At 37.5% G+C, this 26,349-nt stretch overlaps 1 protein-coding gene across 7 annotated transcripts in view; it reads right to left on the minus strand.

Moving 5' to 3' along the window:
- Positions 1–21,852, minus strand: part of RIC8B (RIC8 guanine nucleotide exchange factor B) — a 91,113-nt gene extending 69,261 nt beyond the window's left edge. For 5 of the 7 annotated variants that reach the window (XR_012078453.1, XR_012078452.1, XR_001459183.3 and 2 more), the window contains exons 1-2: positions 21,339–21,852; positions 13,025–13,072 (exon numbers count right to left, since the gene is read on the minus strand). Coding sequence is in view for 2 of the 7 variants with exons in the window: in XM_015240623.3 (XP_015096109.1) it covers positions 13,025–13,072; positions 21,339–21,422 (132 nt within the window). In the remaining 5 variants the exon portion in view is untranslated. The remainder of the gene's footprint in view (positions 1–13,024; positions 13,073–21,338) is intronic. The other 2 variants (XM_015240623.3, XM_006205868.4) reach the window with 2 other exon arrangements.
- Between the last annotated feature and the right edge of the window lie 4,497 nt (positions 21,853–26,349).

Raw genomic sequence — 26,349 nt, forward strand, 5'->3', positions numbered from 1 at the left:
CAGGGTTATGCCTACACTCTTCTCTGATGGATGTCATTGGATATATATTCCACAGGGATCTAATTTTAGTTCTTAACTGGAGCTGGAGGTCAGCCACCTAACTTAACTTTTGCCCTCTATGCTGAGTGAAAAGTGTGTGAGTGTGTGTGTGTATGTGTGCAAAACAGAAAGAGAACAACAGAGAGGGATTAAATTCTAAAATAAATCTACTATAATCAACAGTTAAAACAATGTTGTCAGTTTTACAAGATAGATCTATCAAAAATTGTATTTTACAAAATTATTAAATAATTAATGACTTAACTGCCAGTGTGCTTTTAATAAAGGTTAAGATAGGATTCTGGAGGTCAAATTTGGAATTCTTTATAAAAAGCTAATGATATTTTCTAAACAAATACTTACATGGCTGGGTCCATTTATATTCAGCTTAGTATTACACCTATATGCTTTGGGTTTTTTTCCCATTGGTAGGTAGTATGGGAGGCAATGGTAATTATCAGCTTTTATTTAACAGATAGTGTCCTTGTAAATGAGGTTTTACCTTACTTCCTAAATTTCACCTCTACCTTCCCTTCTTGCACATGTACATTTTTTCAGTAATACAATCCTTCTGGCTATGTTCTATATCATGGTGATCATGCCAAAAAGACTGACAAGAGAGCTTAGAGTAATAACAATTATGTAAGTTGGGCTCAAGTTTCATTGCTAATTAGCAATCCTGAGAAAGACTTGTTGCACCATCAAGAGTTCATTAACAGATGGAAAAGGCAATTTAGGTGTAAATAAAAACTTAAAAACCAATCATCTGCCCTTCCTTTCTTGACTGAGGGCAGAAATGGGCATGTCAAAGCTTTTTCTCTTCAAATACAGTACCGGCCAATTATGCTGCTCTTATCACTTAAGTAAGAGTTTTTATTTTTCAGAAAGCTCTCTTCTCCATTACCTATGCAAAATACATTTTAGTATTTTAAGTTATACTGGTAAATACAGAAGTATTATGATTTGCTGCATTTTAGTGCCATCCACCCCACAACATTCACTCTGAACTAGTTACTCTATCTCTGAATCGCTGGTTCTCAGTTCTAATATCCCAGGCATGTACAGAAGATAGTCAGGGACTCTGATGATAAGCTGATGCTATGGACTAAATGTTTGTATCCTTACTAAATTTATATGTTGAAACCCTAACTCCAAATATGATGAAATTTGGAGATGGGGATTTGGGACGTAATTTGAGTTAGAAGAGGTGATGAAGGAGAGGCCCTGGCCTGATGGGATTAGTACCCTTTTAAGAGACACCAAAGAGCTAGTTCACTCATGCACTCCCCATCTCTGCACAAAGAAGAGATCAAGTGAGTACACAGTGAGATGGCATTTGATTACATGCAACGAGAAATGGTCTCAGAATGAAACCCACCTTGTCAACATGTTGATTTTAGACTTCCCAGCCTCCAAAACTGTGAAAAATAGATTTCTTTTGTTTAAGTGACCCAGTTTTTTATATTTTGCCATGGTAGCCTGAGCAGACTAACACAGCTGAGAATAGGGACAAGAGGGATGTTGTCTTAATGAGATAGTTGTGATTTTAAAGGTCTTCAAAGGCACAAGAACATACTAGTGGTATAGCAGGAAAAGCATATAAACAGATGGTTTGGATTTTTTTCTAATTTCTCGTTCTACTATTTTCTGAACTTGAATCTGGAGCAATTTACTTCTATCTGAAGTGAAATTTCCTCATGTGTAAGATAGAAATATATCTATTTAACAGGATTATTGTACAATAGCTATCTCTATTGTTAGTATTATTACATTATTTAATATAGACAGCATCTGAGACAACATATTATAAGGGGTAAGGCATAAGTTATTTATTGAGAAGCAGTACGATTGAAATAAAGAAAGCACTTGGGTTCAAACACTAGCTTGCTCCTTGTAGCTATGTGATCTTGGCAAATTTCTGAAATCACTGTGCCTCATTTCCTCATCTCTAAAAGCAGGGATAACATCTAACGGCTTATAAATATTAAATGAGATGATATATTTAAAAATCTCTAGCACAGCACTTGGGTAGAATAGAGGGCAATGTATATTACATCATAAAGATGGCCAGATGGACAAATAGATCAAGCAACATCAACATGAGCACTCTGCACAGGCACAATAGGGCTACCAAATTTTTATCTCTATTTTCCTTTCAATGACAAAGCCACTTGAAAAGGAAAGTGCTGATGTTATGAACATAACATTATAATTTTGTACAAATTTTTTAGATTCTATAGTGTCCATTTAGAATCTGTAGTCCACTACTGAGCACTTGTGTACATAGCCATAATACAAGCAACATAACTCAAAATGCTCCCAATGTAAAATTCAAGTACATGCCGATTATTCAAGAGAAATAAATTCTAATTATGTGACAAAAAGTTTATTTTCGATTGGGGAGCTATAAAAGCACATGACTCCAGTTATTTATATTAGGGAGATTGAACATATGTAAAATGAATGAATATGGAATAATAAATGTATTTCAAGGTATAGCAATTTAAGCTGTGAATTAAAAGATTGAATAAACTACATATAGAGAATTTAGCCAGAGAAAGCTTCTTAATAAATGTGACTGTTGGGCAATAAGTAGAGAAAAAAAAAAATGAAAGAGACTGAGCAGAAGAAAGGAGGTAGGAAGACAAGCTAAACGGTGGACAAAGGCAGAGGCAGAAAGGGATATGGATAAAGCACGAGGATCAACCAAAGCTGATTTAGAGTTCACACAAGTAAAAGCTTTCTAACAGTTATCCAATAGCAGAGTGACTGCTGTGAGCTTCCCATTACGGAAAGTATTCAGAGTGTCATCACCCCCAGTGCAAGATACCTTAGAAGGAATCACTGTACTGGAAGATATTCTGGGTTCCTTACTATACTGTACGTTCCTTGAGGAGCCACTCTGCAATGACAATCACTAAAGGCAGAAAAGGAGACAGAGGACCTGGTTTGAGTTCCAGCTCTTCCACTTAGTAATTGTAACCTTAGGCAAGTCAACCTCTCTGCATTTCATCTATAAATGGGGAAGTTGGGAACGCCGGAAATGTCTGTTCAGCCAAGAACACTTTCAGGTTCCAGAGAGTTTTTAATTAGTCAAAAACGTACATGTTTCTCTGCTTTCCTTAGTCATGGTCAGACTTCGCAAAGAACTAATTGCTGAGAAAAATAATCTTACATTTTATGCAGAAAAGTAATCTGAGGAATCTTAAAAAAAAAATTGCAGCATGCCTAACTCCTATAGGTCAAGTACTGCACTGCTTATGGGGATATCCTTACTAGTTATCCTATCCAGTCATACTGCAAAGCATGTGCTTCTGTTTCCTGTCAGTGATTTTAATTAGTTCAATGTCAAAGCTTTATTTATGCTCTGTGTCAAGTCTCAAATTCTGAATGCCTAAAATCAGAAAATGAATAGAATTGATTCATAAGCTATACAACAGGTCAACTCAATTACTGAGTGGCAGTATGGCGTAGCACATGGGCTGTGGAGCCAGACTGCACAGGGTTGAATCATGTCCTTCCACTTCACTAGTTAAGGGAAGTAATTTATTTCACTAGTTTAGGCAAGTTATTTCTCTGTGTGCCTTAGTTTCCTCGTCTGTAAAATAAGTAAAATAACAGTACCTACTTTATGGCTTTGTTGTGAGGATTAAATGTATTAATATTCACATGGTGCTTGGAATGAATACGGGCATATAGTGTATGCTACCAACTAGTATCTAGTAACAGCTTTACTGGGATATAATTTACATATTATAAAGTTTACCCTGTTAAAGTATAAATACAGTTCATTGGTTTTTAGTATATTGACACTTCTGCAACCATCATCACTATTTAATTTTAGAATATTCTCATTACCCTCAAAAGAAACCCAGTACCCATTTGTAATAATTCCCCATCCCCCTCCCCCCAGTCCCTGGGAACCCACTAATCTACTTTCTGTCACTACTTATTTGCCTATTTTAGGCTACATTCATATGAAATTTCATCCATATGAAATATTTCATATGAATGAAATTGTACATTATGTGGCCTTTTGTGCCTGGCTTCTTTCACTTAGCATAATGTGTTCAAAGTTCATCCATGTTGTAGCACTTGTCAGTTAACTTTATTCTTTTTATGGCCGAATAGTATTCCAATGTATGGATATAACACATTTTGTTTATCCATTCACAAACTGATGGACATCTGGGTTGTTTCCACCTTTTGGCTATTATAAATAATGCTGCTTGTGAAAATTCAAGTACATGATTTTGTGCGGACATATATCTTCATTTCTTTTGGATAGATACCTAGGAGTGCAATTGCTGGGTCATATAATAACTCTGTTTAATCCCGCGAGGAACTGTTAAGACTGTTTTCCAAAGAGGCTGCACCATTTTACATGCAGTAACCTATCAGTAACGTATGAGGGTTCTGATTTCTGCACATCCCTGCAAATACTTGTTAACATGACTTTTTGATTTGTACCCATATCAGTGAATGTAAACTAGTATCTCATTGTGGGTTTGATTTCCATTTCCCTGCTAGTTAATGATGTTGAGTATCTTTTCATGTGTGTATTGGCCTTTGGTATATTTTCTTTGGAAAAACGTCTATTCAGATCCTTTACCTACTTTTAAATTCAGTTGTCTTTATTATTGAGTTCTTTATATATTCTAGATACAAGTATATTATCAGATATGTGACATGCAAATATTGTCTCCCATTCTGTAGGTTCTTTTGATTTCCTTGGTAGTACTGAAGCACAAAAGTTAACTTTGATGAAGTCTAATTTATTTATTTTTTTCTTTGGCTGCTTGTGCTTTTGGTGCATATCTAAGAATCCATTGCCAAATCTGGGTCATAAGGACTTATCCAAGTTTCTTCTAAGAGTTTTATGGTTTTAGATCTTTCATTTGAATCTAATCCATCTGGAGTTAACTTTTGTATATGGTGTGAAGTTCAACTGCATTTTTTTAATGTGTGGTTAATCATCTCAGCATCATTTGTTAAAAGATATTCTTTTCCCACTGAATGGTCTTGGCACCCTTGTCAAAAATTATTTGAACACAACATTGTAAACTGACTGTAACTCAATAAAACAAAATTTAAAAAGTTATTTGACCACAGATATGTGGGTTTATTTTTGGACTCTCAATTACTATTCCATTCATCTGCATCTACATCTACATCTATATACCTCTCTCTATAGCTCAACATAGATTTTTTTTCCCCAATAAATACATACAACGAGATCCATGGTTGGTTGAATCTGCAGATGCAGAACTGTAGATATGGAGGGACAACTTTAAAGTTATATATGGAGATTTGACTACTTGGGGAATTGGCACCCCTAACCTTCAAGCTGCTCAAGAGTCAACTGTATTTATGTTCATCTATCTTCGTATCAATGCCACTGTCTTGATTACTGTTGTTTTGAAATAAATTTTGAAATTGGGAATTGTAAGTCCTCCAAGTTTGCTCAAGATTCTTTTGGCTACTCTGCATCCCTTGCAATTTCATATGAATCTTAGAACTGGCTTGTGAATTTCTACAAAGAAACTACCTAGGATTCTAAAAGGTATTTCATTAAATCTGTAGATCAACGTGGGAAGTTGTGCCATTCGAGCAATAGTTAAGTCTTCCAATCCATGAATATGGGATGTTTTCCTATTTGTTTAGATCTTTATTTCTTTCAACAATGTTTTATAGTTTTCTACAAAACTGAGCTACTTTCTGAGTCTGAGTTATTTCCTTAGTTGTTGCTTAAGGCTTAATTAGCATATATATATATATATTTACCAGTATTACCAGATCTTAACTTACCAGAATTAGCTCCAGATCTACATTAACTTCAGTGAGATACAGAAACGTTTCATCTCTATGATGCCATTCCTTTCCCGTTTTTTTGTGGCATTATTGTTATACCTATTTTATACCTATAATTATTATTTTATATATAATTGTCTTCTAAAGATACTGAGAAAGGACAGCAAGTATATACTGATAACTTTTGTTATATTAGCCTTTATTTATAATTTCTGGTTCCCTTGATTTGTCCTTGAGGATTAAAGTTACTATCTAGGGTCACTTCCTTAGTCCAGTACAGCTTTACTTTCATCATTGCACTATTTTTGGTAAATATATCACATTTCTATATGTTATTGTTTGAATTATACATATTATTATATATATTATATTATTATATATTATTATATACATATTATTTTATACAAGTGCTTTTAAAATCAGTTAAGATAATAAAAGAGAAGAAATATGTATTTATATTGTCTTTTACAATTACATAATTACCTTTACCAGTTCTCTTTTGATTCTTAGTGTGGATTCAAATTGCTGTTTGGGGTGACTTGCTTTCAGCCTGAAGAACTTATAGTATTTCTTATAAAGCAGGTCTGAAACAAATTCAGTTTTTCATTTATATAAAACATGTCTTTATCTTCTCTGCAACATTAAAAGATAGCTCTGAGGATATAAGATTCTTGGTTGAGGTTTTAATCTTTGAGCTCTTTGAATATATTATCCTACTGCTTCTGATCTACACTTACTAATGAGAAGTCAGCTGTGTATCTCATTCAGGTTCCCTTGTAAGTGATGGGTCATTTTTCTTCTGCAAGATTTTCTCATCGTCTCTGACTTTCAGCATTTTCACTCTGATGTATCTGTTTGCAGATCTCTTTGAGTTTATCCTAGTCAGATAATTATTGAGCTTCCTAGATACGTAGTTTTTTTCCAATAAATTTGGGAAGTTTTCAGACATATTTTTTCTTTTCTTTTCTCTCTCCTCTCCTTCTGGTACTCCCATTATGCATGTTAGTATATTAATATTGTCCCATATTTCTCTAAGGCTTCTTTCATTTTCTCTATTCCTTTTTCTTTGTTCTTTACCTTGTACACACTATTATCTTCCTCTGCCAGTTTGAATGTAATGTTGGGTCTCTTGAGTGATTTTTTTCAGTTACTGTACATTTTCACTTCCAAAATTTCCACTTGGCTCTTCTTTTTCTTTTTAACAATTTCCATAGTTGTGTTGATATTCTTCATTTGATGTGACATTGTCATCAAACCTTGCATTTCTTCTTTAATTATGATTTCCTCTAGTTTTCTGAATATAAGGTTGTAATGACTACCCTGAAGTGTGTTAAATCCAACATCTGGTCATTCTCACAGACAGTTTCCATTGCTTGCTGTTTCTCCAGTGTATAGGTCATTCTTTCCATGGCTCTTTTTTTTTTTTGAAATTGGACATTTTAGATAATATATTATAGCAACACTGGGTACTGTCCCTATCCTCCAAGACTTGCTATTGTTATTTGCTTGTTTATTTTGCTCAGTGACTGGATGAATTATTTTAGTTAAGTATATTCGCCCCCTCCCTCCCTGCAGATGTAGCTCCTCATGAGGATCACCCTTTGGTCTGACACAGTCATCCTAGGATAACAGTGGCTTTGGCAGGTCTCTCTTTGACTTTCTCTTTCCCTGACCACACCCAGCTGTTAAGCTCTACTAACTGCTGGCTGACTGATCTATTGTCTTCAAAAATGTCCTGGGGCATAAATTGCCCTACAAACCAAACCAACTTACTAGGGCTCCTCTGAAGGGATAGTTTCTGAGGTCAGTATTGAAGATTTGTTCTAAATACAGGAGGGTTCCTCCCAACTGTCTCTTTCCTTCTTTATCTCTAGCAAACTAGCACTTCCAGTTAGCCCTTTATCTCCAATGAATCTGTCAATCTCCTCCCAATTGCCTTTCACCACTACCTGTACCTTCAGGCAGGAACTTACAACTGCTGCAAATTAAGTTGGTTTCTTTGGGAGGAGATTCAGAGCTCACTGTTATAAGATCTGCTTGTTCCTCTCAGCAAATTTTCTGAGTCCTGCTTCTGAAGCTGAGGGAAGAGATAACAGCATGCTTCTTTTGGGGTGACACTTCCTTGAGAGCTCAACTGGAGGGGACAGGGGAGCAGCAGCCTCAGAACTCTTTGGCTTGCCTCTCCCAGAGTGGAACCTGTGTCCAACCAGCCAGGGCAAGTGCAACTGGGGCCCCAATAATTCTCAGTGGTGCCCTATCCAAGGGAAAGCCTTTGTCCCATGAGTGGAAGCTGGGTGAAAGGTGGGAGACCCCACCTCTTAGCTGCACTCACCCAAAATTTAGTCTCAGGAACATGTAGTTGGGGCAGGAAGAGAAATGCTTACCCCTGTCCCTACTGGGAAGATAGCCTTCCAACTGAGAGCTGAGGGATGGGGAGCTCTGTGTTCTTGGCTGCATCAGTTTGGAGGAGAGTTTCCATTTCACACAGCTAGGAGTGGGGAGGGAGGGAGCAGGTTTCAGTTTAAATACCACAGACTTTCACTTTTCCGACTTTTTGTAGATTTTCCTGAATAAGTGTTCCTTCATTGACTGCAGGCTCTTAGGATTATTTCCAGAGACTTTAAATAAATGGTTTTTTTAAAAAAAATATTTCAATGGGGAGCAGGTCCATAGAGTTCTCACACTGTCATGGCTTTTAGGAAGAGTTTTTTATGTGAGAAAGTGGATCTGAAGCTCTAAAATAAAAATCAGGATACTATTCTTAACATTCTTAGGCAGAAATCCTAAAAAGTGATACATACAAAGATTGTATATGGACTGCCACATCTATGGCTTACTGTTCTGTTCTTTCTCCCTATATTTAGTCAGTACCTTGGCAAAATATTTAAAATTAAAAATGGCATCTGAAAGAAGTTTAAATTGTTTTATTTTGACCTATGCTGAGGCATTCATTCTGGCCTATGATACAATTCAGCCTTTCTAGTCAAGTTTAATGCCAGATCTCGGCTGGACAAGAACTTTAAAAAGTAAAAGTTTTAGGATGATTATGGTAGTGTGTATGTTTGCATGTATATATTTTAAATAAACCAAGATGTTGAAAATGATTATCTTTAAAGTTATTGGTTTCTAAATGAGAACTGTACTTGTATCATGTATCAAAGTATTCCCTAAGGTAAAGACATCAAATAAATTTGAGTCAAATTTGCAAGACATACAAAGCTCATTTTGTTTCAGTAAAGACTGGAGTTTAACAATCTCAAACGACTTAGTGCAAAGGGCTTTCAGAACAAGCATCCCTGCCTCAAGCTATCCCTAAGCATGGATTCACAGTATAGGATTGATAGTTCTATCCCTGCATATTTTCCTTGGGGAATCTAATACGGAAAATTACCCATTTTCTATAGTCCACAATGGCAACCCTCAGTATGCATCCATCTGTAGCTGAGAAAGTGCCAAACCAAACATCATAGGAAAATAGCCAACTTAGGAACTAAGGCCTAACACAGGCCCTGGCACACAGAAATTACTGAAAAAATATTTGTAGACTACAGAGATCTCTACTAATATGCCAAGCACATCCAACTCTGGGGTGAAAAAATAAAAAGAAGAAATATTTCAAATGGCAGAATGGACTTTTGTGTTCAAATAAATGTATTTCACTCCATAAACTGGCTCTACAAGTGATACTATCTCTAACCCTAGTAACACTTTTATGCTTCTCTAAAAGGAATATTAAATTATAAAGGCTTCATTTTAAAGGAAAAAAAAGATTAAAAAAAGAAGTATTGGTCCTTGTTCATGCCCCCAATCACACATTCACTATAAAGGAATATAATACATATTATCATATATATTGTATTAATTATGTAACTATCGTATTCCTAAGCATTATAATCTACTACAATAGAAAGGTTCAAAAAATAGAAAAATTAAAATATCATCCACAGTAATAATATTGAGATAGCCACTATTTAGTGAATTTCCTTGTAGACAGTTTTCTTTGCAGTTATTAGTTTTACATGGTTGTGATTGTACTGTAAGAATACTACGTATCCTGCTTTTCCAGGAAATATGCTTGAGATTCTGCTGTCTAGTTAAAAGAATATTAAACACAAAACAAAACAATATGTACAAGTCGTAGGAATTCTGGCCTCCACTCAAAATTTCCTCTATCTTCACAGAAAGATGAGCTTACCTATGTGAGTTTGAAGCTAATGAAAGAAATGCTTGAAATTTAGCTATTTTTAACTTTACTCTTTTGAGGAAAATTACTATATACACAAAGATTAATCTCAGACAATAACTGAAGTTTTCCACATTTGATATGGTTGTAATCTCATATTACAGGTGAAAGAGCTATAAGTCTTTTACTCATTTTATGACATGTATTTGTCAATACTTACTACAATGAGTACTTTTTACTGGCCTTGAGATCAGCTGTGTTTTAGACACCAATATAAGAGCTTACATTTCCTCAAGATGTAAAATTTCAGATTATTCATCACACCTCCCCCCATCCTACATATTTGCATGATATATTTGTTTATGCACTGGTAGATAATCATAGTCACCAATTTAGACAGAAGATGTAAAGCAAATGCTTCAATAAGCACAGGTGCTTGTATCTAAATTACCATGATCCACATGCACCTGGAACTATTTGCATTCTATGCACAAACATTAGCAGTTGCATCTGACTTCACTTCTCTGGAAAAATTTAAGCACTCCTAGTTGGTAATTTCCTTTGATATTTTCCAATTTAAGTCTAGTTGCCTAAATGATGTCTCAAGGTACGAAACACAAGATAAAACAAGCTACTGAGTCATCATTTCAAACCTGAAATACACCTCAAGTGGTAATGAATGGGAGCTACGGAGCAATGAACAGTGAAGGAACTTGTACATAATAGCCAGAAAATCTGTTCTGTATTTGAGGCTCCACCACTTACTAGTGATGTGAGTGTTAGCAAGCTGTCATTAATGTGAGCCTGAGTTTTCTTACCCATAAAACCGTGATGAGGATATTCTCGCCATACTTACAGCATTACTATGGCAAAGTAAATCTTTGTAAAAATGCAAAACATTACATTAAGTGTTAGGAATTAGGTCTAAAGATCATTAATTTATAACCAATTCCTTGAAAGCTCTTATAATCAAGTTTTATTTTTTGAAAGGCCCTATAAATGTAAGGTCCCTTACATTTACTTGTAAGTTGCCACAAAGGTTTTATTTGAGAGACATGTTCTTCAGTGACAGCACCTGTAGTTTATCGAAAGGGGCACTGCTGTTACCAAGGAGCTGCTAGTAGAATGCTCCAGAGACACGCTTAGGAAAGAGAAAAAGAGAACTAAGGTAGCAAGACAAACTGGATGATAATTTAGGTTCCTCTTATTTTCAGATTGGGTTTAATGTGGAGACATGCCTACTATTCTATGCCTCTCTACACTGAGAACTTAAAAAGCTGTTAGGATATAGATCCTTTAGAGCAGTCTAAGAATTTTGATTTTAAAGTCTTTTTAGGGCCTTAGGCATGAAAGAGTCACTATGGTTTTAATCCTTGGAGACTGAAATGGTTTTGTTTGCCAATGTTTTTCCTTAATGAAGATTACCTAGCTAGGTCCCTGATGACATTTGTTTATATCACACCTCCCAGGAAGCAGCAATCTACAATCTATACTAAAACTTACACCAGCAATGCAGTTACTGTTGTCAAAGATCTAAAAGGCAGTAGAAGACAATATTTTGAAAATGTTAAGTTTTGCTACTATCCTATAGGAAATAAACATGTTTTATTAATAACTGTGTAAGAAAATCTCTGCCTTAATGCACTTATTTTGACCAGTGAAAGCACTACCAAAGATTCTAGCATTAGATTTACAAGGCACCACAAATCTATACAGTATGGATTCTCCCAACTAAACCAAACAGCAGCTGCTTTCCTAGCCTGAATATCTATCATGAGTATATTAAAAAATATGTTCTTTTTAACACCTTGCTTTTCCCCCCACTTAACTCTCTCTCCTATTAACACATAACAGTCTTTCTGCCTCTCCCTCTCCCTCTCTTTACCACAGCATAGTATTCCATTATGTAAATACACACAAGTTTCTTCAAATAGTCCCTAACTGCTGGAGACTTTATTGCTTCCAACTTTCTGCTATTATGTGCATTGCTTCAGTGAATAACTTTGTTTACTTTATTTCAATTTATCCACAAAATAGATTTCTAAAAGTGACACTGCTTTATCAAAAGGGCAAAACACATCTGTAATTATGGTAGATACTGCCAGTTTCTATTCCATAGGGCCTTGTGCCATTTCGCACTCCCACCAGATGAGTAAGGTACTTATTTCCTGAAGATTGTTCAAAAAAAAAAAAAAAAAAGCACGTATTTGGATCCCACCCCTCAGATTCTGATTCAGCGGATAAAGAGTGGAGCCTGAGCAGGCATATCTTCATAAAGCTCCCCGAACAGCATATCCCAGGCTGAGAATCCTGTTCTAAAAGGTATTCTAGTTTTGCTTATATTTTTCAAAACCAGAAGAAAATCAGATTTCAATCTTTAGCCTCTAAAGTTTATACTCCTTGTCATTCACTCAATAAAAACCTTCTGAGTGCCCATTATGTACTGAGCACTCTAAATACTGAGGATATAGAGATAAATAAGAGTACTTGTCTTCAAGGAGTTTAACAGTGACAGACACAGATATATATATATATATATATATATATGTATATGTATAATCTATATCTATATAATTAAGAGACAATATAAAAGTATAGAATTAGAGATTTACATAGAATTTTATAGGAGCACCAAAGAGAGGTACTTCACCCTAACAGGAATGCCAGTGGAGGCTTCCTGAAAGAGGTGCTCCTGGAGCTGAGTAGGAATTAAACAGGTGAAGAGGTAAACCAGAGGAGAGGGCATTCTAGGTAGAAAACAACATATGCAAAGGTAGGAAGTAGGAAACAGAAACATTTCCCTGATTTATGCAAGTGTAATGGTCTTGTGGCGATGGAGTTCTCTGTAATCCATACTAAACCTGGCACTTGGCTTTCTTCTCAGAGTTCCTAAAAACCAAACTGAAGGGAAACTGAAAACAAGATGAAATCAAGCCCACTGTTTATAAAGTCCATGAATGAATACACACACACAGTAACACCAAGGCTTACCTTTCTTTTATCTTCATCTGTTGATTCAAATTTGAAAGTAGACCTATGCTGAAGAGGGAAAAAAAGGGAAACAATGTCATTTTAAATACACAGATTTTAAATTCTGGCTATGTTTAAAAACACATAATGTCTGTAAAAAAGTTGTCTTCTCACATCATGTTTCAATATTCTTATTGAAGTGAGAGATGCCTGTAAACAAATAGTTGTAAAACAGCACAAAAATACTAAAGCAAAAACATATACAGAAGAACACAGAGTAGCTAGCCACTAACTCTGCCCCGGGAAATCTGGAATGCTTTGCGTAGAGTATAGAGCATTTGAGCTGAAACTTGAGGGGTGAATAGGAATTTGCCAGCTGGCAAATGGAGAGCATTCTAGCGACAGAAACAAATGCTCAGATGTGTGAAACAGTATGATACATTTGTGAAATTAGCAGCTCTGTCAGATGAAACACAGGACCCATGTTAGGGGATGAGAGGAGAGGAGAAAGATGAGAATGAGAAAGTAGATTAAACAGATTTAGAAAGGTCTTCCAATGTTGCTGAGGAGTCTATACTTTCTTTTTTGTATGCAATAAAAATCATCAGAGAATTGCAGATAGGGAAGAAATCTGATAGACTGGTATTTCAGAAAAGTAATTCGGTAAGAATGAGAGTTTAAATCATGGCTCCACCACTTATTAGTTAAGCAAGTAACACTCTCTATAACTATATTTCTCATGTGAAAAGAGGCGGTGCCTAGTTCACAGAGCTGCTGTGAGGGTTAAAAAAGCTAAAGCATATAAAATGTACCATCTCAGTGCCTGGCACATAGTAAACACTCAGTAAGCATTAAGATGATAACGATGATGATGCCAATGATACTGAGGAAAAAAATAACTGAAAGAGAAAAGAGTGTCATGACTCTCCTGAAATGACTGGCAACACCGTATTTTCCACTCCATAGGTGAAATAGAGAATGGAGTAAGTTGACCTGTCCACTGTCACAGGAAGAATGATGATACAAAAAAATAGAGCATAAAATTCCTCATTCCCTTCTCAAGTTTTATTCAGGAGAACCAAGTGCTCTTAGGGATCCTAAGCTTTCCTTTAAAAAAAAATCTTCACTGAACATCTTTCTGCCTTTCCTTTGTATTTCTCAATGGCTACATGACAAACATTGACTGGCAACCCACCAGGAGTTAATACACCAAGTACTAAAGATATCATCATTACAGGTGGTTCTGCATTGACAAGTCTGTAGAAGAAGCAATTTTGAAATTAAATGTGATGGAGAAATGTTGACAGAGAAGCAGTTCTGAATGTAAGAAATGGTCAGAGGGAAGACTTAAGAGTTCAGAGAGAAGGGTCATTTAAGGAAAACTAAGAGAGGCTGCCTCACATATGGTTTGCAAAACAGTTAAAGTGGATGTGAGGCGGTAAGGGCTTGGATTTAAAAATTTATACCTAAACTGGCATATAGGTGACAGACAACCAGGGGAAGACTCTAAGGGAGATGTGAACAGTAGCTCATTCTGGAAGAACATTTTGGGCAGTAGCTTACAGGCCAGATCAAGGGACAGCATGACTGAGGACATAAGGCCCTTCAAGAAATGGGCATCAATAATCCAAGTGTGATATTGCCAGAGGCAGAATAAATTTTAAAATCAAAGTGACTTGGCAACATATAATAGAACTCATAAAAATACTCATACCCTTTGGCACAGAACTTCTACTCCTAGGAATTTATCCTAATAAAGTCAACCAGAAGGAGAGAAAAATTATATATGTAAGCATATTCACTGCAGTGTTAATATTATGAGAGGAAAAAAAGAGACAACCTGAATATCTAACAACAGGAGAGACTGATGAAATAAACTGCTGTGCATTTCATCTGATAAAATATTATTCTGCAATTTTTTTAAAAGATGGCTAAAAAGTTCTGTAACATGGAAAATTATTTATGATGGCAACAAGTGAAAAAAATAGCAAAACATCAAATTGTATGTTTATAATGACAGTACCTACATAAATATATGCATGCATCAGACAAAGGCTTGAGTGTTAAAATATAAAAATAAAAGCAACTATGTAGGCTTGGTGGAAATTCTGGTGATTTTTTTGACAAAACTCATTGTTGACATATTATTTTTATAATTAAAAGAGAAAACTTTTAAATAAAAGGTAATTGAATTAGTGAATGATCAAGGGAGGAAAGAAAAAAAGAAGAAAAGGAAGGAAGAAAGAACAAAGTCTATAATCTAGAAATTTACAGACCTTAAGTTTAGTAAAAACTAACACTGGATAAAAGATAAAGAATCAGTACATTGTATGGTTGTAAACTGAAGCTTAGAAAGGTTCACTACAAATGAAAATAAATAATTGTGCTTAGAAACCAAGAAAGCTATTTTTTGTAATTATATGTGAAATATTAAATTCCACACATTATCTGGAATAAATGTACTAATGTACCTACTTGCCAATATAATAGTTCTCCTAAACCTTTTTTGGTGTTTGTGGTAAAGGAACAGAAGAAGAAATCATCTTTTGGAAAGATTCTCCTTAAGTTATAAAAATATCTCTTAAACAGTCTCTCCATAGACTTAAATCTTTTGAGGTGGTAATTTAGAATAGTATCAAGGACTAATTTTTCTTCTGCTTTTTAAATGCAAGGCTGATGCTGTCATAAAACCACAACATTAAAAGAAAAAAAGAAAGGAAGGGAGGAAGAAAAGCTTTCAAAAGCCCTGTATACTAGCATCAGGGCTTAATTTAATTAGAAAATGTATTGTATTGTGAGGCAATACAAATTGGATTTAGAATATGCCAATTTATTCAGAAGCTCAGAGCTCTAATATTGTTTAGATTCAAAGATGTTGGCTTCTCTAAGGTTGGCTTCTTTTATCCAACTTAGATAATACCTACTCTATTCAGTACCTCTAACCCTTATGCTTTCCTCTTTCTAAGGCTGAAAGGGAGAGGAAGGGGATCCAGCATTTCTGGCTGTATATGCCTTTCTAAAAACTGTTGGTCAATAGTCAACCACCTCACCATCGTTACATGCTTAATTTACAGACAAACAGGAGCAACAAGTCAAATATAAATTAAAGAGTAAAACCATTTTTCAATTTAGAGACCAAGTAACTTAGGAACAGCTCAGGAACACACAGGACTCATGAAGATTCCCCTCTTCACATCCTATGAAGAGGATCTAGAAAGCTCAGCTCAGGAGTCAGACAGCATTGGGTTTGAGACCAGTCCCATGGCTTATTAAAAGTGTAAACTTGCTCAAGCTATTCAACTTTACCACCTGTCAAGAGTTTCCTTATTTTTATGTATATCATCTTGTACAAAGCAGGTATTCAGTAAGTGGACACTAAAGTTATGGCATGGTCTATGATGAGGCCAAATACTGATGTACTAGAGAACTAGGATTTATTTCATAGATTTCCAAAGATACACACAAATAGAACCAATAAAAGGGAATTAACCTGTGTGTGTGTGTATGTGTGTGTGTGTTGTGCTGTGTTTCAGGAGTAAAGATTACTTCTAGATCCAAATGCCAGTATCTGAGACTATATAATCCAATCTGGAAATAACAACAAAGCACAATAAAGGAGCAGCCCCACTATACATGCTCCTCTGCAAAAATCTGTAGCATGAACTCAGAGTCAGAATTCAACCTCAAAGTATAAAATAACAAGTCCCCTTACACAGTCCAGGATATTTGCAGACCCTATTCAAATGCAGAGGCTGTACTTCTAGAACTGTCCTAATACTGGGTCCCTACCAATCAGATTCTTCTAGCACATAAATAAAGACCTCATTGCTATCAGTGTTATTTTCTTCTCTTATGAGGACTACTCTCAGAGATCTACCTACCTGCCTCTATCTTTAATAACTTTTACTTTTCAGTTGGCCATAGACTTGCCATACTTCCATAATGGAATCCTCACGGAGTTTGCTGAGGCCTAATCCTATGTTCAGGTGGCCTTCATGGCTGCAAAGCCATCTCTCTGATTATCATCATGGTTGATGATGAGGCTAGGCCTCAGTTTCTTGCCTATTAATTCAGGGTGTTGGATCCAATTATCTTTGAGGTTCCTTCTAGTCTAAATATCCTGTGATTCAAGAAACTAAGATACAAATGTGTACTTCGAGGCCTTGATCACTGTTTGTTGTTGATAATCAAAATGATGGCAGCCAATCTCTCTAACAAATATGTTATCAGAATAGGCTCTGAGGGAAGAGAAGAACTTGGACAGCCTAGACTAGAAAAATATATACTTTCCACATTAATAGACCATTCTATAACTGGAGTGGAGGTGATGAGGGCCCAGCAGTAGCCAAAGGAAATAGTCCTGAAAAACCTTTTTCTTTTGTGCTCAATAACACAAAATAGACAGGGCAAAGGTAACAAGGCCTTGCAAAAAGAGTTGTGGATATGGAATCTGAAGACTAGGTCTGCCCCTTCTAGCTATGTACCCTTGGGCCCACAGATAGTCACTTTGTCTTTCTGAACCTCAATTTCTTATTACCAAAAAAAGGGAAAATACTTCCATCTCTCTCATAAGTTTTAAAATAAGGATTATATGTAATGACATGTGAAAGCACTTAGGATAATACATAGTACATAGCAGGCACTCCATAAATGTTAACAGATGAATTGAGCAGAGTGAAAAGAACAACACTCTTCCTTTTTTAAAAAAAAATACTTTCCTATGCTGAGTCAACTTTCATTATGCCCTTGAGAAACAGACAAGTTTCCTTTTTTCCAGGATAGATAGATCTTCCCTCTCCCCAAAATAACAAGACTTAGTGAAGGAAGGAAGAAGGTTTGAAAATTAGTCTCTTCAACATAGTAGAAATTAGATGTTACCTGGAGCCAGGCAGGTAAATGTTGCTCTAAACATTGTAGAAGGCATTTTGCTAACCAGTAGGAAGTGCAAGGGTCAAGAGAAAAGAGAAAGAATGAACTATATTCTCTAATTTTCATTGGGCTACATCAACTCAGTGCCACATGTTTAATTCCTGACTTTTTTGTTCAAAACTAACAGTTACGGGTTTTTCTTTAGTACCAGACACTGTTCTAAGAGCTTTACACATATAACTCATTGAATTCTGACAATAAACCTATGATGTAGTTACTATTATTATCCTTGTTTGGCAGATGAGGAAACTGAGGCACAGTAAAGTTAAGTACCTTGTTCTAGGCCACATGGATAGTAACTTGGGAATCAGAGTTCAGGCAATCTGGCTCCAGAACCTGTGCTCCAGCCACAGGACCTCTTGAGTACCTTGATCATTACTGAATGCCTCCTAGGTGCCTTTTGCACAGTGTTTGGCATTACACTTCAGTAAATTTAAGCCTCATAACTTAGGTTATAGAACCTCACATTACAGATAAGGAAAGTGAGACTCAGGCTTAAAATAACTTATCCATAGTCATAAAACTAATAAATGGCAGATCGGAACCAAGATTGATCTGACTCCAAATTCCACCTTCTTTCCACTATACTTGACTGCCTCCCTTTTGAGGACTGGCTTTATTAGATAAATAATGTAGGAGAAAGAACCCCCTTTCCCAAACAATGAACCAATCATTCTCTCTCTACACCATTCATTTCCCTTTTGGTTAGACTCCTCAATGCCCCATGACACTACATTCTAAACAATTCTCAAATCCATTTTTCCAGATAAGGAAAATGAGACACAAGGTAGTACCCAGGTACATTTTTAGGGTTTCAGACTTCATATCCCCCAGAGTGGGGCAATTTAATTCTACCTCCCCATTCGTATTGCTGGACCACTGCAATTACACTTCCCCCTCCCTCTTCATCTGCCTCTAGTGTCTCTTGCCTTGAGGGGCAAAGCCCCACTGCCAACATGAAACTCAATGACTTTCTTACTCTGGCCCTACTATAAGCAGCATTAAACATGAGAGCTCTTTTCTGAACGAGTGGCTGAACTGGTTCACATCAAGTCGGAGCATTCTCAGGCTTGGCCCAAAAAATACCATCCTAAACAACACACATTGGGCACTACAATTTTAAAAACATTCCCAATGTAAGAGGAGAGGTTGGGGATGCCCAAACTTAAGTTCTGACAGCACTTGGCCAGGAGTGGTAAGTGGAAACCAACCTGGAAGGAGATCAAGGAGAGGAAGAGATAAACTGGAGGAAGCAAATCCAGAGTTCTAATTAGTTTAGCCATGAAGGGAAGGAGAAATATTGAAGGAGGTGATAAGACCACTTGGAGGTTTTTCCTCCACTCTCTCCTACAGAAGAAAGTTCCTATTTATTGCTGGATATCTGGCATATAATAAGGGCTAAGTAAATACTAATTGATTCAACACTATGGCCAAGTTTTCTGCTGTATTTCTTTCTTTCGAAAATCAGTTTGTAGTTGCCTCAAACCGTTTTTGGAAAGTAATTATAAATCACGTTAAATGAATATACAGTTGGGCCTCCATATGTGCAGGCTCCACATTCTTGAATTCAACCAATAATGGATCCAAAATATTTAGGAAAAAATTCTGGAAAGTTCCTAAAAGCAAAACTTGAATTTGTCGTGCTGGCAACTAGGTACATACCATTTATACTGTATTTGCCACTATTTATACAGCATTTACATTGTATTAAGTATTATTAGTAATCTAGAGATGCTTCAAAGTGTAAGGGAGGATGTGTGTAGCTGTGTAGGTTATATGCAAATAATATGCCATTTTATATGAAGGATTTGAGTGAGCATCCATGGATTCTGATATCCACATGGGGAGGGAGGGTGTCCTGGAACAAATGCCCTGCAGACATCAAGGGACGACTGTAACCTCCACAATACATACACCTGTGTGTTAAACGAATTTCTTCTAAGCTGGGAAGATATGCAAGATTAAGGCATATCAGAAAGTGAAGCAGCTAAGATATGAATAGGACAAAATCCATGCATCCTTCCCAAGAAAGCAGCATAGTCCTGTAAAAGAACAGTCAGACAACCTAGATTCAAATCTCAGCCCCAGCTCTCAATGGCTGTGTGGACTTGGGGCAACATTGTCCTAATTGTTAGCATTCGTGAAATGGGGAATACCACCACCTTCCTTACAGGATTGCTGGGAAGATTAAATGGGAAGGAAGGTGCTTATTTTTGGATCTTCTCCACTCAGGGCAGAAATGGCATCATGGAAGCTCAATATACAAAGTGTGTGGAAGTGCAGTGGTGGGCACATAGCAAACAGAAAAGGGGAAGTTATGAATGGAAGTAAATGAAAGGAAGAAAGATACTGTATCTAGGGTGTGCCGTGGTGTTGGGTGTGTGTTCACAGAAGGGAGTAATCAGTCATTCCTATAAAGTCGTCTTCTAAATGGAATAAAGGTGTGGTATGTTACCTTTTGAAGTGAGCATGTAAAATTCCTGGAAGGAAAAGTAATGGGGAGCTAACGGTTCTTGAAGAGACATTCAGAGAAGTAACTGGAATATACAAGAAGATACCTTTTTACCGCAGAATTGTAAAGCGAAAAGAATAATGAAAGGTTTGAAGACCTAGGTTGGAATCCCAGCTCACAAGCATGACCTTGGGCAAGTTACTTAACCAACCAATTTAGAATCTCAATTGCAAAATGCGGATAAAACCTAACAGGATTGCCGTCAAGATTAAATGAGATAATAGATGGGAAAAGCTGTTAATGCGATACAAATAACAGGTCTCATTATGAGTTAGAGTCCCCCCCCCCCACTTCCAACATAGTATGTCCATGACCTTGGGATGATTTCAGTTCCCACTGCCTCGGTTTTCTCATCTACAAAATGGGGAGGATGATCTATCTACTCTATAAATACCTTGAGAATCAAGTTAGACCATATATGAGACATCACGCCTTGAAAACTGTACAGTTCTGTATGTATATCAAAACCTGCCATCGTGACTGATGCGTTTTATGCATGTCAAGGGCCATGTTTATGCACAGAAACACGTATTTTTATGCTATGCAAGTAAAGAAGCCTCGTGTGTATTTATGTATCCAAGAGTGGGGCACAGGGCACAGATGCACATTTACGGACTCTGGGGGTGTGACTTGCAAGCTTGGAAAGAGGACCTTAGGACAAACTGCTGGACCGGAATGAAAGGGGTGGGAGCTAGAGCTGGGGCAGGGGGATACAGGATGCACGGATGGAAAAGGCTGGGGGCACAAACACGCATGCCCAAGCCGGAAACGTTTTCGGGGAAGAGCAATGCGCATCCCCGGAATGAAGGGGGTTGGGAGGGATGCGATTTGCAAGCCGGGAAGGGGGGCGGCCCGGGGGTGCTATACCGCACGCCTGGGGCCAGGGCTCTTTACCTTATCGCTGTAATCCCTCAGGACCCGCTCGATAGCCCCCGCCTCGCCGGCCCGGACGATGTAGAGGGCGCGCTCCTCATCCATGGCCGCAGGTGCGGGGGAGCCGCGGCCGCTCTGCGCGCCCAAGCCGCTGCCTCCAGGTGAAAGCCTCGCGCCCCCGCTTGCTTGCTCCTTCCCAGCTTCCTTCCTTCACTCCTTCCCTCCCTCCCTCTGCCTCCAACCCGCCAGCCTCCGCCCGGGCAGGCCCTACGTCACCGCCCCTCAACTTTCACCCCGCGACGTCACCCGTCCCCCAGCAACCGGCGCCTCGCGGCCACCCACGACAAGGCCCAGGACTCGGTAGAGGCCTGGCGAACGGCCTGAGGCTGGGTCAGGCCCGAGCTCCTGCTTGCTATCCTGCCTCTCCCTCCCTCGAAGAAGAGCCCAGCCCTTTAAGTGGGCTTTCAAAGACAGAACCTTTCTCTTCTCCAGACCCTCCTCTATGAATCATTCTCCTCAGCTGACGAGAGCGACCCGGCTCTTCCCCGCCCCTCTAAGCGCCAGCAGCTGTATGGACTACAATTCCCTGCGTGCAATGGGGTCGTTCCACTCTTCCATCTCATTCCGTGGAGTGCCGAATGGCATGCCGGGATTAGTAGTCATCCAGCGGGAAAGACTTCCCGCCAAAAGCATGCTGGGAACTGTGGTCCTGCGAAGGCCGGAAACGAGAGTCCGGCGGCGGCCTGAGGCCGGTGGCCGAGAGACCGTTAGGGGGAGGGTCTAAGCGTCGGCTCTGCCTCCTTTTTGTTTCTTACCGAGCAGAGTGTCCTGTTCGAGGCTTGGCTGGTTGGACAGGTTGACAGCTGCGGAAACTGGCACCCCGTGGTGGGAACTGTGAAGCACCAGTTTAATTCCCTCTTTTCTTTTTTAGCGGTTTCGGTCTCTTTAAAATTCTTTCCTTCCTTCCTTGTTTGCTGTCATGCTATGTATTCAGCTACAATCATGTGGGAAATGGCAGGCAATTCTCGGATAAAAGGAGGCTAGGCGTTTTTTTGCCTTAATAATAATAGCTGCCATGTATCACGTGGCGCCAGGACTCTAGACTCAGTGTTAGGTGGTTTCTCACGACATTGAGCTTTTTGTGGAACCGAAGAAACCCCAGTATGTTAATTTGTCCTAAGTCACATAACCAGCAAATGGGGAGTTCGAGATTTGAATCTTTCCCCAAAAGAGGCTGCTTGCTCTACAACCACTAGTAAGGGTAATAATACAGATATTACTAGTAATGGTAGTAATAATGGTGATGATAGAGGTTTACATTTGCTAACTTCATGCAGACATTCTGTTACATACTTTACCCGTGTTATCTCAGTCAGTTTCTCACAAATCAACAAATATTTCAGAATCTATTGCTGTGCCAGGCACTGTTCAATATAGTTCAGTAATGTTCAGTGTAGATACAGTGGACTCAAAATAAAGTCTCTGCTATTATGAAGCTTCCATTTTAGTGCTTAACACTAGGAAAGAGGAACTATTCTCATTTTAAGATGAGGAAACTGAGTCTTGGAGAGGTTAATAGATTAACTGACCAAGATAGCAGAATTTGGGAACTGAATTTGAACTCAGAACCTATCTATGCTTTTCTGTTCTCCCAAGCTATTTGTTAGGGGATAAATTTTCCAAGTTTTTAACTTCCAGTTTTCCATTCCAAGCAACCTTTACCAGAAATCATCTTTCATTGCCACCCCTGCTTGCCTCTCCCTCTTAAGGTGTGCTGAAGAGGAACTAGATGGGGCAAAAATTTTATTCATCTAATAATTACTGAGTTTCTTCTATGTGTTAGTTACTGCACTAGGCTCTGGAAATTTAGAAATAAAACAAGTATGGAATCTGAGCTCACGGAGCTTTTGGTCTTTCTGTGGATTATGCTTTTCATGAGGCAGACCTTATTGAGCATATTTGTTGAGCCAGGCATCGGAGTAAGTGCTGTGTTTATAGTAGAGTCAGAAAGATTTTGGTCTATCTCTTGAAAAAGTGCACTTCTTAGAAGGAACACGGTATAGTAAGCTGTACTCCTTAGGTAATAGTTATATCTTGCAGTTGCTTTTCATCATTTATAAAATATTTTAATATATACTATCTCAATGGATCATTGAGGAATGTATCGTTCCCATTTAAATATAGGCAATCAGGTTCAGATTAGTTAAATAACATCAACTGAAAGAACTGTAACATAAAATATTTGGGTTCCTACTCTGTCTAGTACTGTATTACTTGCTTTTTGGGTAACCATATATTTATTTTTGGAGCAAGGGCTCCTGGACAGGATACTAACAAGCATAAAGTATCTGAGGAGAGATGTTTCTTTTAAAGAGGGTCTTATACACATGTGCTTGAAATGTCTGTTTACCAGAAATAGGCTTATGTTTTTAGGCTCCAACCCTGTACTTCTAAAAAGGGACTTAAAAAATGTGAAACCACATGAATTAATGGCTTGGGAAATTGCACTTTAGTAATTTTAATTAAGTACTAATATTCTGATTTTATAAATCAAAAGGATCTTTGACTCTTATTCAAGTCGTCTTTTGACCACTGACGAGACTCTGGTCCCAGAAAAATTAAGTGACTTGTCCAAAGTCAATAGTTAAAAGCAGACTCTGGGACCAGAGCCTAGACTAGCCAAATCCTGGGTCACTACATCACTTTACCTCCCTGAATATTTAGTTATGTGATACTTTCAGTGACTTGAGTTTCTAGTCCAGAAGTAACTCCAGTTCCTGTTGATTCTGGGGAGGCGTGGTACCAAGGAATTAGAATTCAAAGCCTCGGTAATCAAAGCAACAAATATTTATTCACAAGTCACTGCTCTGGAGATAGTAATATGATTCTATATATGTATGTGGATAGTGCTTTACTATTCTCAAAATATCTCCACACAGATCATCTGATTTAACCCTTGTAATAGATGAAAAATGCATGGTCAGTCGGACAGGTATGATCTTCCTTTTAATAGAAAAAAGGCAAGTTCAGTGTGTGGATTAGCTTGCTCATAAGCAGTAAGTCTGCTACCAAGTGGTATAGTTAAGGGCTAGAAATACTCTGGGCTCTGATAGCATAAAATATTATGGATTCATAGGTTAGGGCCAATGAAAAACACTGCAAATAGATACGAGTCATTTATTTTGGACTTTGGTATATTATACAGTGGCATTTCCTCTGCCATGACAATAGACTATTTGGAATATGCCAAATTGAAGGTCTTTAAGGAGTACCTGGTACTAACAGCTTTTAGAATCCAAATCTTCCACATTCAATACTTTTTAAATACATTTTCTTTAGAAGGAAGCAGAAATTTTAAAACCTAAACAGCTTGGTCTAGTCGCTGACTCCAGAATGGGAGTTTAGAGAATTTCACTAATTCAAGATACAAACTGTCAGCCATCACCATGCCATTGTATGAGGCTAATCTATCAATCTCTCTTAAACCACAGCGTCCTCACCTGTAAAATAAAGGGGTTGATCCAGACAGTGTGTTAGTTCTCAGTTATAAATTTTTGTGATTCTAAGGACAACCACAAAACCGTATTTGAACCTGTTCATTCTTCAGAGAAATCTATTCGTAAGAGTGAAGTTGTACAAATCAGTATGTGCAAATCAAATATCAATATGATATATGCAAATCTTTGCCTGCATACCTGCAAGGATTCTGATTCAGTTGCTTTGTGGTGAGGCCTGGGTGTTGGAACTTTTAAAAGCTTCCCAGTTGATTTGAATGATCAGCCAGGGTTGAGAACCACTGAACCAATATTTTGATAGAGTATCAACCACTGAACTAATTTTTTGATAGACTATCAAACTGATATGCATGTGACTCATTAATTAGTCTTTGAGAAATTAGAATAATCTAGCAAAGTGAAAGTTATCTTAATTTCATTTTCTGTCAAGAATGAAGTCTCCCTTTTGTAGCAAAGTATATTAATGTGGTTTATGCCTTTAACAAATATTTGGTGCTCATGGAGTACAGCATTGTCTTAGGTAGCATAAAAAAAATTAAAAGTGTAAACAATTGATTCTGTCCTTTGGGGATATAGGAAACATCCAGCAATAAGCAATTTTTTTCTACTGATAGGAAGGAACACTTTGAACATAAATATTAAGCGAATCAAAGCAAGATAAGCATTGATGGGAAGAAGAGTAATCAGAAAAGCCAGCTTAGAAGAGGTGAACTATAAAGAGAATAGTGCAGAAAGCTTAGAGGGCTAGCAGATAGGGGAAATGCCAGGAGAGAAGTTCAGGAGGCTGGAATTAATGAGACACTAATTAAGAAATGATACCAACTTAATTGAACTTGAAATCCAGCAAGGGAGATTTCTTAGCGTTCACTTGGTCAGTGGGATAAGAAAAAGTTAAATCTGAGAGATATTTCATTATCTCTGATGACTCTATAACCCGCCAGTCAAACTTCAGCTTACAACATGTTACATTCCTGAAAATATTATCTTACAATACTATATGACATTAAGTTAGATAAAACTGGGAGACAGAAAAGGGTCTGTTGCTGACTGGTGTCAAATCCTTGTGCACATTATTTTAATTTCTCAGGATCTTACCTATAAAATTAGAGCTTAATTAGATGATTTCAGAGGGTTTTTTTTAAATCTTAAAAATTTATGACTACTTGATCAGCCTTTCAGCACCTTTATGAGGTTCCTCCATAATATTCCCAGTATTCTAACTGCTAAAATGAACCCATGCTGTTAGTCCTTGGCAAATGTACCTATGGTTGTTTAATATTGATACACAATCCACAGTGGGGCTCTCAAATTAAGCACACAAAATGGGCTCTGCCCTTTAGGAGTTTTTATTTATCCAGGAGCTGGAATGTGGGTCAGACCTATTTGCATCTCGCTGGCTTGGAATCCCATCCAAACACCTCTTGGGAAAACCCAGCGCTTTGGGTGGTAATGCTGTAATGTGGTGAAAGAACCTGGACTGGGAATTGGAAAACCTAGTTTTTAGTCCCAACTTACTG

The sequence above is a fragment of the Vicugna pacos genome, chromosome 12 (genome assembly GCF_048564905.1).
Source record: "Vicugna pacos chromosome 12, VicPac4, whole genome shotgun sequence".
NCBI classification, from domain to species: Eukaryota; Metazoa; Chordata; class Mammalia; order Artiodactyla; family Camelidae; genus Vicugna; species Vicugna pacos.